The sequence below is a fragment of the Emydura macquarii genome, unplaced genomic scaffold (genome assembly GCF_026122565.2).
Source record: "Emydura macquarii macquarii isolate MOO-44397 ecotype Brisbane River unplaced genomic scaffold, CSIRO-AGI_Emac_v2 contig_212, whole genome shotgun sequence".
Classification (NCBI taxonomy): domain Eukaryota; kingdom Metazoa; phylum Chordata; order Testudines; family Chelidae; genus Emydura; species Emydura macquarii.
This window is the reverse complement of record NW_027130349.1, coordinates 12,463,318-12,480,414: the sequence shown is the minus strand read 5'-3', so window position 1 is coordinate 12,480,414 and position 17,097 is coordinate 12,463,318. Positions and strand designations below refer to the sequence as shown.

The window sequence follows — 17,097 nt, the reverse complement described above, 5'->3', positions numbered from 1 at the left end:
TCAGCATGTGATTTACATTACAGGATGAGCGGTTAAAAAATACAATAGCACAAACTTCCTTCTTGCTTTTAAATTAAATACCATAACAAATGTGTCAAAGTGTAAGTTGGTTTAGATAATTTTATAAAATAATTCTCACCAGGGAGAAAATAGATTAGTATTGGCCCTGTAAGGACAGCAGAAAAGGGAAGAAAAAAAATATGTGCTTTAATTTGTTAAATAAGAGATTGATTAAATATAATTATGAGGCAGCTTTTGTTTGATTGAACCTGTATGGTGCATATGTATGTGCGTGCGCGTGTGCATGCGCACAATACGTACACAAATACATATTTATATAAGTGCATTTCTGTCCTATCATTAGCATCAGTCAATACAGGTGAAAATTCAGTGCTGTGAGTGTACTTAAATAGAGATTTCCATCTCCGTTTCTTTTTCTGAATAAGGACTAATATAGCAGACCTCCAAACAATGGTGGTTCCACCTTTCTCCCTTTCACTGTTAGTTTTTTGTTGGCAGAATTTGTGTGGGGCAACACTTTATCACCTCGCCTCTCACAACTCATAACATGATGTCTCAGCTATTCATGAACACTGTAGCCTGGATATTTCATGTAAAGCCTGGTGGGATTCAGAATTGTAGATCCAGACCCCTGTAAGTGTATGGTAAAGACTGTTGACTTTAATGGGAGCAGAGTTAGGCCAGCATTTTGAAAATCTCATACTTAGCTCTTTTTTGCTTTGCAAATTACACACACACTTTTAGAAATACTAGATAATGTAATTGTGCAGAATAAAAACATCACTGAGAGAACATTTCTGGTGCAAATATTTTCGGGAATATTTCTTTGTGCCATTATTCGTTCTCTAAAGATATTTGCTGTTCATAGCATTCTTATGAATAAAAAAATCATCTGAATGCTTGTGAACAAGTGAATAAGAAGTGTTGTACATTTTAGAGAGTGGAATCATTGGATTTTAGTCACAAGAATATTTGCAAGTACCATTTTTGGTATATTTATGAACACAAGAGATGTCAGATGTTATAGGAGCCTTATAGGAGCAGTGGGAAAAGATGATTGTGCGTGTAAAGTCAAATAGTTTTTGATTTGTGAAGATTAGCTGAGTTCATTTGATTATATAAAAATACTTCAAACTTGTCTCTGAGAACAGAAGTGTCTTTGGTCCAGTTCAGCAAGGTTTTTGAGCATGTGCCTAACTTTAAGCACATGAATAGTCTTATTGACGTTAATGGGATGACTCACATGCATAAAATTAGGCACATGCTCAAGTACTTAGCTGAATTAATTCTTTAATCTTTCAGCTGAAGAAACACAAATTGGAATAATCTTAGATCACAAATGAAAGAGTTTGCTGGTCTCAATTAATGATGCTTTTTTCACCCTGATATTTTCCCTGTCTTAAAACCACTATATTTGGCAGACTATCTTTGAGGGAGTAAAGTGAGCACACAATGGAAGTTGCTTCATAGAGTACTTCTCCTAGAAGGCATATAGTTGTCCCAGTTCCCTTATAACTGAATGAAACCACTTCCATCATGATGCACCAGATTTCCATTTGAAGAGGTTCTGCACCTGTATTTCCTGTTCAGCAGTGCCCCTTGCCAAGCCATGTTTGGATTTTAATGCATTTGAAAACTAGTGGGCATTCTATTATTTCTGCTATGGAGGCAGTGTTAGTCTTAATAAGATTGATTAAATAGTCAAGAGGTTCTGTTAGGTAAGTTCTTGCAGTTTCTCTCATTGACTTTGTAATTCTCTCTCAAGAGATTTAGCTGCCTCGGTTTATTGCCAACCCCTTTGCAATAAACTTTGATTAGTTGCATCATGGACTGTCTAACTGCTATTAGGAAAGTGAAATTATCATGTATATGGGATGATTGCAGTTACACTTATAAAACTAACTGAAGGACATCTGTTGGATTTGTTAGACTGGATGAAAATGCACACTGTGGATTTAAATAAAGATTCAGTAGAATAAGGAAGTGAATGTACCATAATTTTTCCTGCATATTTTTTTATGGGCTTTGAAAAGTGTGTACTGACTTGAAAGATAAATAGAGCTGCATTGCACAGAGGTTGGATGTCAGCAGCACTATGAAAACACCTCTATATTCCACAGCCCCAAAGACTAGTCTAATTCTGGAAGTGACTCCAGAAGCTCCAAAGAGGACAGTGAGTGAAGTTCGTCCATGAAATAGAGTGCAGTCAGTGCAGGGGCAAATGCATGGTATATGGTGCTAAAGGTTGCCTAGCAGTGGCCACTGCTCTCTGAGTTTCCCCAGCACTCCTGGAGGATTAGGGTAGATCCTCAACTGGGTGTTAATGATCGTTAAGTTCAGTGGACCAATGACAATGTACACCCACCTAGGATCTGCCCCCATTGTGTCTGATTCAGAACAATGTCTCTGAAAGTCACTTTGCTGATGTGAAACCTCTCACTGCTACCCACTATAGTGGCCCTTAACGTTTGTGAAAGGTGCTCTGTTAATATGACTCTATTACCCCACAGAACAAAGAGACCGTGGTGATGGGCAGGGCAAGCTTCCTCAATGCTGATCTGTCAGCGTGCTTTAATGTTGACGTGAAGCACATGTTTCTAGAAGTGAGAGAGTAGTTCTGTTTCCATGACCCACTTCTCTTGAGATATCGTTCAGTGTCTGTTGTAATGGTTTTTGTGACATACGTATTCTGGAAACTGGAATGAGGACGCCAACTCATTTCACAGATACCACCTTGTGGAAACAATTCTGTGTCACAGCCAATCTGGGCTGGAGTCATACTGGTTACATTGAAATGGTGGTGTATGTGTCCCATTATCTGTTCCCTAAGCCATCTGATTTATTTTCTGTGCACTAATCCTTGATTACATCCAGCACAATGGAGGGAGTTTCCGCCCCTAGTCGACAGACAGCTGAAAAGTGTTCACCCAAACTTTCTGTATTTGCCATTCATGAAAGGGCTTCACTTAACCGTTGTGTTTGTATGTTTAGCAATTTTTATACCTGTTCTAGGTAGGCATTTTACATATACAGGTCCCTGCCTCAAAGAGCTTACCATCTAAATCAGGTTAATTTTTTGTAGTAAGTTCATCAATTTGAACTGAAATCTTTTATCCCATTATCATACAATGGCAATGAAATACATTTCCAAGCAGTGATGCAGGATCAATCACTCAACTTCTGGCCATTTGGTATGTTTGGAACACGCTTGCTTCCTGTATTACTAGCCACATTGCTGGAATGTGTTGCGTGGAAGCAAGTGAGAACAAACACTGTGATCAGAATGTAAATTCCATCTGATTGCCTGAACAGGAAATAAATAGGATTAGAAAGCTCTTGAAAGGAACATTGTCAGTTTTTGCCAGTGATTATAATCATTATCAGTGTCTGAAAAGCCTGACAAAGAGACATTGTTTTATCAGTTGCTTTCAGTTTGACGCAACAGCCTTGTTGGCAGTAGCAGCACCGCAGTGAAATGTACCAAATATTTGGTTATTTATATGTCTCGTATGTAAGACTTTATTCTTGTTTTCTGTATAAAGTCATGAAATGAGGCTTGATCCTGAATCACTGAAATCCGAGGGAACTTTGATTTCAGTGGATGTAGGCTCAAGCCCATGATAAACAGGTACCGTACATTTTCTGTGTTCTGGATGGCTCTCAGTATTCGCACTTGCTGAATTTGGCAGTATACAAACACAGAAGTACACTCTGTTAAAAAGATTTATTTATTTATGTACCTTGTTACTATGAAATAATAGACTATTCTCTCCCAGCGCAAAGAATTAAAAGAGACACTTATTAACAAAGGCCACAGAATAAAAAGTCAGTTTTCTACCCAAACTGGATGACAACTGGAAGTAAAATAAAACTGCTTTTAGTGGAATAGCTTGTCTGAATGACCTAGCTTCCAGAAATGTATACTTTGGCAATGGTGATATTGTTGTCAATTTTGCAGAATAGTGGAAAACAAAGGCATGAAAAACATTTCAAAATTTCTATTAATATTAGCGGGATGTAGGATGTACAATTAGTCTGTGTCACTTGTTTTTGTTTTGATTTTTGCTTGCAGATCCTTTTCACGATCACTTTCTGGCTACTGCTTAGGCAACATCTTACAGAGCGGAAAGTGCTTCAACTACAAGAAGCTACTTTAGCTGAGGTCAAAGTTGGGAATGAAGAAAATGAAGAAAAAGGTAAAAGTATATCAAGTTTGACTGGTTCAATCAATGTAGGTGGTGATGGTTACTCCTTTTCTTATTGCTAAAGTAATCGGCAAATTGCATCTGTTATTGACTAAGGGCTAAACGATGTGCTGCTAAATCCATGCACTACAAATCTCTCAGGAGACATAATAAAATAGATTTGAACTTAACACCAAACAAAATACATAAACTCTCTTTGTAGTTGAACTACAGTAAATGACGTGACAAAATAAATAACTTGAATGGGAAACACAGGAAAAGCCTTCTATAGACAAGTGATTTCCACCACCATCCTTGCCCTCCACCCCTCCAAAAAATCACTGTACACAAAATAAAAGGAGAAGGACCTACACAGAAAAAGTCCGTCAGTGATTTCAATGAGAGCTGCACATGTGTAACCAAGAGCAGAACTGGGCCTATAGGTTTCAGTGTGGTGTGTTACTCTAGTTTTAAACTGATTTAAATCTGACCAGACTCAGGCCTGGGATATGATGGCAAGAGCCATGAGTCACCCCCTGAAATTGCCAGGCTCTGGCATTTATGTGTGCAGATGCCTTTTGATGGCTCCCATTTCACACCCAACATGCAGAGCAAGATTAGGAACAGGGATTCCTCCTTACTGCTCCCATTAACGGGGAAGCAACAACTTAGCTTTTCTTCACGGTTTGGTCACAGTAGAGCAAGAGGGAGGGGTAGCATTTCTTTTGAAATGCAGCATTTAACTCCCATCTGGCATTGCACTTCTATATGTTTTCTAAGGTTTGTTGTTTAGCTGGTTTTAAACAGGAACCTCTGCTTTGAATTTCAAAGCTTTCTAATATTTGTGTTTTGGGCAAAAACCACAGTATTCCCATAAGAACTTTTGTCTCTTGACGTGATAATTTTTTTCCAGTTTAACTATGTTCCTTGCCTGCAAATGTAGGTATTACAGTAGATACTGTTTGATTCTGATCCAATACAGAGCCCTCAGGCCGTGATTCTCCACTACGTCTCAGTGCAACTTCGGCAAAGTGGAAAGTGGTGTTCACAAGGAGGCGGTGGATTTCCTGACCTTTGGCCACCCTTCCCTAGTGGAAGTCAAAGCAAATTAAGCTACAGACCATATTCCGATAGAGGACCATGAAACTTTGCCACAGCATGCCTTCTCCTGCCCCAACTTCCAAAATGCCCCTCAAAAGTCCCCTCCCCTTATGGTGGGGGTGGGCACAAGTGGCTTACAAGGTGACAGAGAGTTCATCTGTGTGAGGGAATACATTACTGGCCATCTCCAGCTATTTTAAAGACACTTTCTGCTGCTTACCCAGCACAAAATATCCTTAGTGGACAAGAGAATCTGTCCCTCAGATTTTTGGAAAGGTGTTCAGCGTGAGTACATTTACCAACTAGGAACCTAGTCTTGGACATACTTGAAGATACTACTGTTGAATTGTAGAGGAGAAAATAACATGTTTTAGAAGGAAATGCATGGCCAATATTCTCTGGAGCTTTCTGATAAATCTTCTCCCTTAATCAGAAGCAGAGATTATAAAGTCAACTGAGACATGCATCTAAATGTATCCTTGGTAAATTTCTGCATACACTTCCATGTCCTACATAAAGCTTTTATGTTTTACCTCAGTGTGATTACAATTACAATAAAAGATCCTATAAATAGGTTGGGGGCAACATAACTTGATTTGTGTCTTTGCAGAAGAGGAACTGCAAGAAGGGCAAGGGGAAGTGACAGAGGAAGCAGATGAAGAAGATGAGGATGAACAGGACATTATGAAAGTCCTGGGGAACTTGGTGATGGCCATGTTCATTAAGTACTGGATTTATGTCTGCGGAGGAATGTTCTTCTTCGTCAGCTTTGAGGGTAGAATTGTCATGTACAAAATCATTTACATGATGCTCTTCCTCTTCTGCGTGGCCCTGTACCAGGTAAATAACAGTGATACTAAGCAAAATTCTTCCTTTGGTTACACTGGTGCATCCTCTTTGACTTAGCACTAATGCAACTGAGAGCTGAATTTAATAATTTAATCTACTGTATATTTCTTCTGTCACTAGTTCCAACAGCATAGACCATTTGAAGAGTTTTGATTCTATTAAACCTCAGTAAATTGACTGATGGAGAGACAGGCAACATTTTAAAAGTTGTAGTTTGGATAAACACCCAAACATTTGGATGCTTGGCTGATGAATACCCAGATTCTATGTTGAGGGGCACCCTAGAAATAAGTTATTTAAAAAATACTACTAATAATAAACTACTCTAATCCTTTTGGGTCTGCAGAACTAATTTCTGCATCTCATGAGAACACGTTGTTTCATGAGATTTCTGACTTTTTTTCCTTCTGATCCTGTCTGGAACCTGGAATAACAGAGTTTACATAAACATGGGGGGAAGATGAAAAAAGTTAACTAAAAATGGATCAAGTTGGGGTTTGTTGGAAATTTAGATTAAGATTAAGCATGATTGTTTTATCCAGACCAGTTTAACCATCCCTAACTGAATTTAGGAATACTGGTGATCTTTACATTATAACTGCCTGAGTTTTTGTTTGATTGCTGATAATGGCCACTTTTCCATTGCTTAGCTATAGACCACAAGACAAACACACTACTATAGAGGCTGATTCTCACTTTGATACATGGACATATATCTGATAAATACCAATGAAAGTTAAGATTCCATGTCAAGAATAAAATAGTTCTATTAGTTTAGAGAGAAGGATTATATTTTTATCTCGACCTGCCTGCATAGGAATATAAACAGTTTGGTGGATTCTTCCACTCTGGATCTGTTTGCCTTACCATCTTCAATGGCTGGTTCCCAGGTGCACTATGAATGGTGGAGGCGAATCCTAAAATATTTTTGGATGTCAGTGGTTGTCTACACTATGCTGGTGCTTATCTTCATCTATACATATCAGTTTGAATCATTTTCTCGCTTGTGGATGAACATGACAGGGCTCGATGAAGAAAAGTGAGTATTTTCAATTAATTTGGACTTATTGTGCGCAAGCATACGGCTGGTGATGTTCTTTCATATCATTACAAAGATTTTGAATAGGTCTGCAGGAAACTCCCCAGTTTAGCTTTGCAAATTTTCATGGTGAAAAAGCTGAGATTTTCATAGAATTGCAGAAGATTAGGGTTGAAAGGGACCTCATGAGGTCATCTAGACCAACCCCCTGCTCAAAGTAGGATCAACCGCAATCATCCCAGATAGGGCTTTGTCAAACCATATCTTAAAAACCGCTAAAGATGGAGATTCCACCACCTCCCTAGGTAACCCATTCCAGTGCTTCACCACCCTCCTAGTGAAAAAGTTTTTTCTAATATCCAACCTAGACCTTCCCCACTGCAACTTGAGACCATTGTTCCAAGTTCTGTCATCTACTACCATTAAGAACAGCTTAGCTTCATCCTGGAACCCCCTTTCAGGTACTTAAAGGCTGCTATCAAATCCCCTCCCATTCTTCTCTTCTACAGATTAAACAAGCCCAGTTTCTTCAGTCTCTCCTCATAAGTCTTATACTTCAGCCCCCTAATCATTTTTGTTGCCCTCTGTTAGACTCTCTCCAATTTGTCCACATCTTTTCTGTAGTGGAGGGCCCAAAACTGGACACAATACTCCAAATTTGGCCTCACCAGTGCTGAACAGAGGAGAATAATCACTTCCCTCGATCTGCCGGCAATGCTTCTACAAATGGAGCCCAATATGACGTTAGCCTTGTTGGCAATAAGGGCACACTGTTGACTCCTATCCAGCTTCTTGTCCACTGTAATCCCGAGGTTCCTTTTCTGTAGAACTGCTGTCTAGCCAGTTGGTCCCTAGTCTGTTGCAGTGCATGGGATTCTTCTGTCCTAAGTACAAGACTCTGCACTTGTCTTTGTTGAACCTCATCAGATTTTTTTTAGCCCAATCTTCCAATTTGTCTAAGTCACTCTGTATCCTATCCCTATCCTCCAGTGAATCTACCACTTCCCCCAGCTTAGTGTCATTTTCAAACTTGCTGCGAATGCAATTCACCCCATCTTCCAGATCATTAAAGAAGATGTTGAACAAAATCTGTCCCAGCACCGATCCCTGGGGCATTCCACTTGTTACTGGCTGCCAACTAGACATCGAGCCGTTGATCACGACCCGTTGAGCCTGATGATCTAGCCAGCTTTCTATCCATCTTACAGTCCATTCATCCAGCCTATACTTCTTTAACTTGCTGATAAAAATACTGTGGGAGACTGTATCAAAAGCTTTGCTAAAATCAAGGTATATCACATCCACCATTTCACCACATCCACAGAGCCAGTCATCTCATCATAGAAGGCAATCAGGCATGATTGGTCATGTTGGTCAGGCATGACTTGCCTTAGGTGAATCCATGCTGACTGTAATCACCTTCCTTTCTTCCAAGTGCCTTAAAATGGATTCCTTGAGGACCTGCTCCATGATTTTTCCAGGGATTGAGGTGAAGCTGACTGATCTGTAATTCCTGGGTTCCTCCTTCTTCCCTTTTTTGAAGATGGACAATATATTTGCCTTTTTCCAATCATCCAGGACCTCCCCCAGTTGCCACAATTTTTCAAAGATAATGGCCAATGGCTCTGCAATCACATCAGCCAACTATCACAGTACCCTTGGATGCATTGCATCCGGACCCATGGACTTGTGTATGTCCAGTCTTTCTAAATAGTCCTGAACCTGTTCTTTCAGCACTGAGGGCTGCTCACCTCCTCCCCATTCTGTGCTACCCAGTGCAGTAATCTTGGAGTTGATCTTGTCTGTGAAGACAGAGGCAAAAAAAGCATTGAGTACTTCAACTTTTTCCAAATCATTTGTCACTAGGTTGCCTCCCCCATTCTGTAAGGGGCCCACACTTTCCCTGACCACCTTCTTGTTGCTAACATACTTGTAGAAAGCCTTCTTGTTACCCTTATGTCCCATGCTAGCTGCAACTCCAATTGTGCTTTCGCCTTCCTGATTTCACTCCTGCATGCTTGAGCAGTATTTTTATACTCCTTGCTAGTCATCTATCCAAGCTTCTACTTCTTGTAAGCTTCCTTTTTGTGTTTAAGCTTACTGAAGACTTCTTTGTTAAGCCAAGCTAGTCACCTGCCCTATTTGCTATTCATCCTGCACATCTGGATGGTTTGTTCCTGCACCGTCAATAAGGTTTCTTTAAAATACAGCCATCTCTCTTGGACTCCTTTCCCCCCTCATATTAGCCTCCCAGGGGATCCTGCCCATCAGCTCCCTGAGGGAGTCAAAGTCTGCTTTTCTGAAGTTCAAGGTCCGTATCCTGCTGTTCTCCTTTCTTCCTTTTGTCAGGATCCTGAACTCGACCATCTCATGGTAACTTCTGCCTGGGTTACCACCTACTTCTACTTCCCCTACCAATTTTTCCCTCTTTGTGAGCAGAAGGTCAAGAGGAGCATGGCCCCTTGTAGCATGGCCCAGCACTTGCACCAGGAAGTTGTCCGCAATACTCTCCAAAAACTTCCTGATTATCTGTCCTTATTACTCTCCTAGCAGATGTCAGGGTGTCACAATTGTTCTTTGTGAACAATTTGTGAACTTGAAGCTCACATTAGTTTTGACATAAGAGAAATGGTGACCTTTTGCACCCTTTGACCTCATTCATCATTATAATAGAAAAAATGTTGGGAAACCTTCTCCAACCATGGTTGACTTTTGGGATTCTGCTCTCCTAGGCACACAAGCAAACATCTGCCCCTCCAAGTCTACAGCCACCCACACAACAATGTCACTGTATGTTTTGCTGTCCCTGCTATTTGGTTGCACTAGGTGACCACCTTTTCTGCCTGGTAATGCCAGCCCTACTTCCAACTACATAGTAGACTAGTGGAGGTGTCCTCTGAAACCTTTTTGCGTCCCTCTAATTAGCCCCCGATAATACCGCCTACAGTGGTCTTTTTCATTAGGAGAGTATTTCAAATTCAGCAGGGGATTGTGATCCTTTTTGTCAGAGATCAAAGTAATATATATTAAAAAATATGCTTCAGAATTTGAGAAGTTCAGACCTTCTGTTAAAGAGAGAGCATAACCGTACTTGAAAAATAAACTTAAAGGCTGTAACAAAAACAAAACAAAAGAAATAAAAACAAAAAACCCAAACCAAAACTTCCTGAAACAACAGATATATCCCAAAGCTGCCATCTTATATAGGATCCCTGTAAACTATATTTTCGAAGTAGAAAAAACATCTTTTATTGCTTTCCATCATCTATAATATAGTAACAATATAGTTATTGGGTAGGCACTGGAAAAGCTGACTTTGATGAAATACTGTGTTGAAAACATTTGATATAAAAAGAAATCAAATCCACAAATGTTGTGATAGTGATAATGATACTGCTCATTTAGTGTCTCATACTTTTAAAAGATAAGGTACTGTACATTTGCATTGTTTTTACCTTTTGCCCAGAAAAATGAAAAGATAAAAAGATACATAGCAAGTACAATCAGCTTTCTTACTGTACCATTTTGCAACTGTCCATCTCATGTTATAAGGGAGAAATGCTGTTTATTTTGAGCTGGTGACTTAATTACTTCTTTTATTTTTCAGACTAGAGGATCTTGGTTTAAAACGTTTTTCTGTGGCTGAGCTGTTCACACGTATCTTTATCCCAACCTCTTTCTTATTGGTGTGTATATTACACCTTCATTACTTTCATGACCGTTTCCTCCAGCTCACTGACTTGAAAGCTGTAACCAGCAAACAGGACAACACTATTTACAGGTAAACAAGCAAAGTAAACAAAGCTACTAGTTGTCCATAAGATAGTACAGTTTTTCTACTGTCTTCTAACAGCTTGCTTTGCATGAAATGTTGTTTGTCCTTTTTAGGACCCATTGGTTAACACCCCTTCCTGCGCACACATGCATTGAGTTTTAGACTCTGGGGTAGATTTTCAAAAGCCACTTAATGCTCACAGACTTTCAATGGGCATTAGATGCCTAAGTGCCACATGTGCTTTTTAAAAATCATGACAATAATAAGGAAAATTTTCAAAGTGACTGTTGATTTGGAGTTCCCAATTTGAAACACATTCAAGAGGTCTGATTTTTTAAAAGTGCTGCACATTTGCCCTGTGATAATCAGGCTCCTTTAATAAGGTGTCTCAAACTGAGCCAACAAAAATTAAATCACTGGTCACATTTGAAAATGTTGGCCTACATAGTGTGACAGCTCACTAGGCAATTAAGCAAGCTCATCAAAATGCATGGTAGACTATTGATTCTCTCAGCCCCTCCACTTTCAGATATTTAATGGAATTATCTTAAACAGTGTTAAAAATGTACAGATTTTCCTGCACAAAAGCAAATTTGTGCTGCCATCCTATTACAAAAGTATCAGAAATCAAAAGGGCCTTGTGTTAGAAATGGATTTGACTGTTATTTTTGTGAAGTAGCAAAGTGCTTTAGATGGTATTTTGGTAGGTTAGTCTGAAATAAAACATTTGCATTCTAAATATAACATGCAGTGATGTGTGACACAATGGTATTTTTAGTGACATGAACTTGGGAAAACTGCATTGTGCCATAAATGAATTATGGAGCAATACCAAATCTATGCCAGCTGAGAATTTTGTCTAATTTGTTTAATGGCTTGAAATTTAGGAAATAAAGGAATGTCTCTGGTAATCACGATCAGATATGTGGTATACATATGTTTATACTTAAATGTACAGCATACATATGCAGTAGGATACACTACAGGTATGTTTGTGTTCATACACAGCATTGCATTTGGAATAAGCTCTACTTTTTCAACATGCGTGAGCAAAATTTTTTAATATATGTTTTAAATGGATTGTAAAACGTTGATAAATTCCTAACAGTCTTTTCTTTATTTGCTTTTCCAAACATCTTTTTCTTCTTCGTTCTTTTCTTTTTTTAATGTTAGCAAAGCAGTAAATCATATGGTAAACTCAAGGCACTCTTGAGATAATCTGTGTGTGAACCTTCTTTTGTACTGCAGGTTCTTTGTGCAGCAGAAGGTGCATGATAGTCAATTAAAAGTACTTCTCTGTACCATGTAACTGTGCACTGGAATCTGGGCCCAATTTGATGACTGCATTTGAGTAGCAGTTTTACCTGGGCTATGGGACTGTCATTTTGGGGGCCTGGTACAGCATATGGTAACTGCACAAACTTTACTGTAGACTGAGCACTCTAAACAGTGTTCAGTAACAAAGAAACAGCTTCCAGCATGGGCTCCAAAAACACAAAATAAGAGAACTGCCTGAAACAATCCCACTCCTGCTGCAACATTTGCTGCCTGCAAAACTGTTGCCTTTGCATCCTCTGCTATTGATGCCATTGCTATATGTAGGGAAATAAAATAATGTAGGTCTTCAAATGCTGACATGAGGAAAACCAATGTAATTGCCCAAAAATGTGGAGTCAGAGGTAAAAATCGACACTAAGTGCTGCCAATGTCTTGTTGAAAGCAGAACAATCAAAGTCAGAGTGTACCAATATCAGAAAAAAGTAAACAGGAAGGTTACAGTGTGTGGATTTTCATTTTAAGTCAATGAAAATATCCTTGTACTCTAGGATCTAAGGTCCCTGATACTAGAAATTGATTTAGTAATAACAGTCAGCATTTTAGGACTTTGTTTTATTAAAATGGTAAAGAAAGAATATATATTGTTATATTATCTCTTGTTTCATGCTAATGCAATACAGTTTTTATGTCAGATATGTAGCTTTGGGACTGGATTATGAGCAATTCCTAAATTATAAATTAGATATTTTAAAACTGTTTTCTAAAAGTGACATTTATTTTTTTTACATTATTTTGAAACCCATAATTGTCACATACATCCTATTTCTTCATCAGTGACTCTCATAGCACGCCTGTCCTATTCACAAATCAAAGCAAGTTTTCTCCTTTTTACCACAATAATTAACATAAACACAATCTGATATTTGAAAATCCAGTTTTCTTCTTCCTACTTGACACAGTGTGTTGTCAGAGCCAGGTGTCTGTTGACGCTAATTCTAAGGCTTCTGGAACCAGAATTTAGTTATCAATTTTGTTCATGGTACATGAGGCAGAATAAGATGCATCTTGATTTGGCACAGCTACCGATACTGGTCTGGTAGTGCTGACGGCAGTAAAAACCTGGTTGTGAAGAAAATTAAGATGTTATGATACAGAAAAACGTATGAAAAGTAGATATGTACAATAACAAGGTCTGACTATTACAAAGCTATCAAGGCAACAAGCATTCATTCATTCATTTTATTTTAAAAGGGTTTAGTGACTTAGCACCACGTGTTGTACCTGTGATTTGTGTTTTATGCTACTTCTATTAATTTGATCTGTGTTGTATCAACTGATTGCTACAGGAAGACAAATCTTTATTATCAATATGTGTACAACACTGGAGATTGTCATTTTCATAGAGAAATTTGTTAAATTTATCTTATGTCCCAGTTCATGAAAACACTTAGGCCTGGTCTACACTTACCTGGTGATTCAGCGGCAGTTGACAGGAAATACGCAAGCTGCGCAGAGTAGCTTGCTTAACTTCCGTTGATTGCTGTGCTTCCCTTCTGCGCGGCATCTTCACTGCACTGCGCCACTTGAGGGGGCAGTTTAACAGCGTCGACTTCTGGATCGATTGAGCGGGTCTTCACTGAATTCTCAATCGATCCAGAAAGGTCGATCTGATGGTGGTGACTTTGCCACTCTCAGTATAGACATACCCTTAAGTAGGTGCTTAATTCCTATTGTAGTCAATGGGATTTAAGGACACATTTTAAGTTAAACCCATTCTTAAATTCTGTCCTGAACAGGAATGCTTTCCTGAACTGATGTCTTAGTTTGAAACTAAAATTCATTGAAATCACTGGAGCTTTTTGTGGAGTAAGGTACTATTCAACATGAGTAAAGATGGCACAATGAGTGTCAGACAAAGGTTCTACCAGAAGGAACAATGGTAGAACCTGGCATGATGGATATAACTCATGGAGTAAGTCTTGTGAGTATTTCTAAAGGTGGCAGAATTGGACTGTTGAATAGTATATTCAAGTGAGAGGAACCGTGATCGAGTGGTTAAAGTACTTCTTTGGGACCAAAGTTCCCAAATTCGCTGCTCTGTCAAGGCTATCTTTGTTACCTTGGGCAAACTATTTTCCTGATTCCATACGGGTATTGTGGAGATACATACATTAAAGACTGGAAGGTGCTCAGATAGTGCAATTAAGGACACTGTGTAAGTACCTTAAATAGATATATTTCGGTTGAAAGAAGCAGAAAGTCCATTTCTTATTCTTTTTTAAAAAATACAATATTGTATGTGACAAATATGAAATTAAGTTAAAGAGTAAAATCTGTTCTCACATTTTTGGGGTCCCTGAGATTTATCTACAGTCCTCCTAGCTGAAATTGCTTGCTGCTTAGTAATGCTATTGTATCTTTTGGCTTCCTAGCCTTTTTCACTGCAAGATTTGTAATAAGTTTTTAAACTTAGTGTCTCATTGTGAAAATGCTTGCCTCTATAATAGATAAAGTACATTCATTCCTGTTTAACAGTTTCCTCTTTTGTCTCTTTAACTCATTTCTCCATTGCCATCGCATGCATTCTTGCGCTTTCATCTCTTACCTCGTAGCCATGCTAAAGTCAATGGTCGTGTTTATCTAATAATAAATAGGTGGGTATTCTTCAGTGTTTCCTTTCCTTTTCTTAAAAAATGTACTTTAATTTGTTTGCTACTTCTTCACTTCCTTGAAACTAAAATCACTCACGCTTTGCAGTACTGTGAAATAAGCAAAGATGACAATGTTTAGTCTTCTAAACCCACCAGATGGTTTAGTGGTTAACACATCTGCCACATGGATTTAGAAGCTGTGAATTGTCTCCTCAACTGAGATTCTTCTCTTAAATTTCATTCAAGCTCAGTAAAGGCATAGCCAATACTATTTGCAATTGGCTGCAGTTAACAGAATTAATTCAGGAGGCTGATATAGCAACCTTTTGTACGTGTATGCATGTGTACATGTCCATATCCACACACCTACTTACCTCAGAAGCACCTCAGAAAATGCATTTGAGAGTGAAAGAAGTTATATGCACAAGTATTTTTCTGAAAAAACAAAAAAAAAGAGTTTGTGCCTTCTGGTCAGCTTTCTTGTTTACAAAGGAATAGAAGTGTAGACAAAAATAGAACAACAATACATTGAAACCACTCAATGCTGCACCTTCTGCACCAGTTAAGCAGTGTACTGACTTGAATGCTACAGAATCTGAACCAAAAAAACTTATATTATCATGCCTTTATAAAATTAGGTTTTAAAAATATTTCCATAAGCAAGATTCCTTTCAATCTTTAGAATATAAAGTTTTTTTCTTAGGGTAAGAAAATAAGAGTGCAGTGTGGTTTTGTTATTCCTGAACATAACCATAAAAGCTGGGCAAATACCTCAGTAAGTTTTCTGTGAATATTTGCTCAAATGAAAAATTAATCGTCTTATCCTGTGCTTGTGCCCCTTTTGTGTGCACAGGCAGTAAATATTTTAGGCTGGGGTTCTCAGAGGAGGATGGGTCTTGGCACCTGACCTCCTTAGGTGCCTTTAAAAATCCAAGCTGTGGTGAATGAGTTCACTGGCAGAAATAGCCACAGAAATAGTAAATTGTAAGTAATATTAAGCATTATCCACAGAAAATAAATCCTGAACTTGTAAATTTGAGCATCCATGCCAGAAACTCAATTGTTACAGTTACACCCATCCGGTCAGGGAACAGAAAAGATGCCATGTGAGCTGTGTCTCCATTCAAAACTAATAGCTTAAATTTTGAATATTGAATACTTACAGTGGATGGCTCAGGAATATTCTACAGACCAAGCGTTGTTAACAGATTATTTGGCAAATAAATCTGAACAAGTGAATTTTAAGAAAAACATAAATTGTTGGCAGAAAATTCACAACAAGCCTGAGTCAGAACTGTGGCAAACAAGTTATTCGCTATTAATTATTCACTCAGCTCTAGTAAATATATGAAACTTAGTTAAATATGGCCCTGATTCAGCAAGCCGTTTGAGCACATACCTAACTTTCAGCAATGAGTAGTCCCATTCAACTCAGTAATCTGTGGGACTATTCAGATGCCTAAAATTAGGCATGCTTAAATATCTTGCTGAATTGGGGCCTATATGGATATGTCTAGAGTGCAGCTTGAAGCAAGTACCCTTAGTATCTATCTATACTCTTGCTTATTCCTAAAAGAAAATATCTTGAGGCAATATCTATTTTCAGTAGACAGTGCAATTGTAATACAGTAGCTATTAAAGATTTAGTCATCATGAGATTAATGAGCATCAGATTCAGATCATATTCCATGGTGTTTTTCTTGGTAATCATTTTCATAGGTATACTTTGTAAGATGATATGTTTTGGACTGGCTATTGCATTAAAACAGTGTTATGTATTATACCTTTTCTGCCTTTCAATAATTGGCATGCAATTAATTTCCTACTTGAGGATCTATTAGCTAGTTTTCTGTAACCTTTCCCTTATTTAAGCCATTTAAACTCGCAACTTGAAGAAATTGCAAGTCTCAGTCATTTGAAAGATGCTTTTGCTTGTTTGACTGTTGCTTTGACAGCTCATGCTTTGCTGTTAATGTTTTATAAGTAATGCTTTGAAATACATTGTATAGAGTAAATAGGCATTTCTGGATTTTCAGTTTTCTACACTAAAAAGCAGTTAAAAGTTTTAGGGATTGTTGTCTAAAATTAATAAAATTGAATAATATGTCAGCACATCATATTGTAAATAAAAATGAAATAATACTTTAGCATATTAAAAATAATTACTAAATAAAGAATACAGTAGATGTTTTATAACAT

At 38.1% G+C, this 17,097-nt stretch overlaps 1 protein-coding gene across 1 annotated transcript in view; it reads left to right on the top strand.

Annotated features, from left to right (window-relative positions):
- Positions 1-17,097, top strand: part of PIEZO2 (piezo type mechanosensitive ion channel component 2) — a 427,523-nt gene that overhangs the window by 311,704 nt on the left and 98,722 nt on the right. The window contains 5 exon segments of the mRNA XM_067547859.1: positions 4,094-4,217; positions 5,917-6,146; positions 7,046-7,194; positions 10,802-10,975; positions 14,860-14,901. Of these exon segments, the coding sequence (XP_067403960.1) occupies positions 4,094-4,217; positions 5,917-6,146; positions 7,046-7,194; positions 10,802-10,975; positions 14,860-14,901 (719 nt within the window).